A 2,143-nucleotide genomic window follows, 5' to 3' on the forward strand; every position below is an offset into this window, starting at 1 on the left:
AAACAAGCAAGGGTTTATCCGAGGAAGAAAAGGGAAGAATAGTGTTCCTGGCAGAAGACACTGCGGGAGCAAAGGCCAAGAGGCCAGGAGCCCTGGGGCAGGAGGTATGAGTCAAGCCGTGTGGGTGGCCAGGAGGCGGGGCACCCTTGTGCCCCTCCCCAGGGGCCAGGCAGGAGAGTGGGGTTTATAGAAGCAACCAGCTGCACGGAGCACTGGAGCCCGAGTCCCTGGCCAGCATGCAGTGCGCCCTGCTTCTCTTGCTCGGCCTCCTGGGGGCCGCCTCGGCCAGCCCCACCCCAGGCCCCTGGGAGTGTGCACGGGGGTCTGCTGTGTGGTGTCAGGACCTGGAGGCGGCAGCCAGGTGCGGGGCCGTGGGGTACTGCCAGAGCGCCGTGTGGAGCAAGCCCACCGCCAAGTCCCTGCCCTGCAGCCTGTGCCAGGACACGGTGGCCGCGGCCGGCAACGGGATGAACCCCAACGCCACAGACGCTGACGTCCTGGCTTTACTGATGCAGAACTGTGAGTGGCTTCCCAGCCAGGAGTCTTCAGCCAGATGCAAGCGGATGGCAGACACCCAACACTCGGCCATCCTGGGCATGCTTCACAGGGCTCCCGGCAGGGCCCCGGCACAGGTGTGCACGGCGCTCACCCTCTGCGAGCCCCTGCAGAGGCACCCGGTCGCACCCCCGGGGCCGCTGTCCCAGGAGGACGCCTCCGAGGAGACCACAGCTCCATCCAGGACCGACGGGGCCCTCAGCTTCCAGCCGCCCCAGACGCCCGGGGGAGCCATATGCCAAGACTGTGTGCGGCTGGTCTCCCGACTCCAGGACGCCGTCCAGTCCAACTTGACCCTGGCAGAGCTGAGCCTCCAGGAGCCGTGTGCGTCCCTGCCGCCCGGCCTGGCTCTCCTCTGCAAGAACTACCTCCTCCAGGTGCCCATCCCCACAGAGCAAATGCTGAGGCCCCTCCCGCCACAAGAGGTCTGCCAGAGGCGGGGCTTCTGTGGAGAGTTGGGAACAGCGGCCCGCCTAGCCCAAGTGGCAGCTGCAGACGGGGTCCCCTCCCTGGAGATGGGGTTGGTGGAGAAGAGAAGTGAGGTGCTACAGATGCCCGGCATGTCCTGTGAGGTATGCCTGGCGATGATGCAGAAGATGGAACAGTGGCTCAAGTCCAACAGCACGGTGGCCATGATCAGACGCGGCCTGGAGCACATGTGCTCTCTCTGGCATAACTCTTTCGTCGAGAAGTGCGTCCTCATGGTGGACACCTACAGCCCCTCCTTGGTGCAGATCTTGGCCAGTGTCACCCCGGAAAAGATGTGCAATGTCATCAGGCTGTGTGGCCATCGCAGGCGGGCCCGGGCAGCCCACGGTGCCCACGCCACCACGCCACTCCCGCTGCTGGACGCAGAGAACCAGGGCAGCTTCTGTAACAGCTGCAAGAAGCTGCTCAGTGTGTCCTCCCACAACCTGGAGAGCACCAGCACCAGGAGGGACATCCTGATGGCCTTCAAGGGCGGCTGCAGCATCCTGCCGCTGACCTACATGATCCAGTGCAACCACTTCGTCACCCAGTACCAGCCCGTGCTCATCGAGAGCCTCAAGGACATGATGGACCCTGTGGCTGTTTGCAAAAAGCTGGGGGCCTGCCACGGCCCCAGGAACCCGCTGCTGGGCACCGACCAGTGCGTCATGGGCCCGAGCTTCTGGTGCAGGAGTCCCGAGGCCGCCGAACTGTGCAACGCGGTGCAGCACTGCCAGGCACACGCATGGAAGGAGGAACCCACCCAGGCCGGGGGACATGCGTGACCACGGGTCCTGGAACACAGCGCCTGCCGCCGCGGCCCGGGAGACTGCCGTGTCCCACAGTGCCCGTGAGGTGGGTGCTGCCCCGTTCCCCTTTCACAGATGAGAGACCGAGGCTCCCAGGAGGAGGCTGCAGAGGGCGCATGAGGCTCCAGGCCAGCTGTTCCGGATCCCCAAGGGCTCTGTCTTCACAACAAGGCCAGGCTGGCGCCGCTCCTGGACGGAAACCAAGTCCAGGCCCCGCCCCACCCGGCCAAGGCTGCCCCTCCGTCTCCAAGGCTGTTGCTGGCGGTCCCAGTGGAGCCGGCAGGGGCCTCGGTGGCCTTGTCCACCCCTTG

At 65.7% G+C, this 2,143-nt stretch overlaps 1 protein-coding gene across 1 annotated transcript; it reads left to right on the forward strand.

Moving 5' to 3' along the window:
- The first annotated feature begins 227 nt into the window (after positions 1–227).
- PSAPL1 (prosaposin-like 1) lies at positions 228–1,808 on the forward strand. Its single transcript, XM_008059958.1, has one exon. It carries the CDS (start codon positions 237–239, stop codon positions 1,806–1,808), a length of 1,572 nt encoding a protein of 523 aa, XP_008058149.1. The 5' UTR covers positions 228–236.
- Positions 1,809–2,143: the final 335 nt, after the last annotated feature.

This window comes from Carlito syrichta, unplaced genomic scaffold (genome assembly GCF_000164805.1).
Source record: "Carlito syrichta isolate Samal-C Ts95f unplaced genomic scaffold, Tarsius_syrichta-2.0.1 Scaffold304457, whole genome shotgun sequence".
NCBI lineage: Eukaryota > Metazoa > Chordata > Mammalia > Primates > Tarsiidae > Carlito > Carlito syrichta.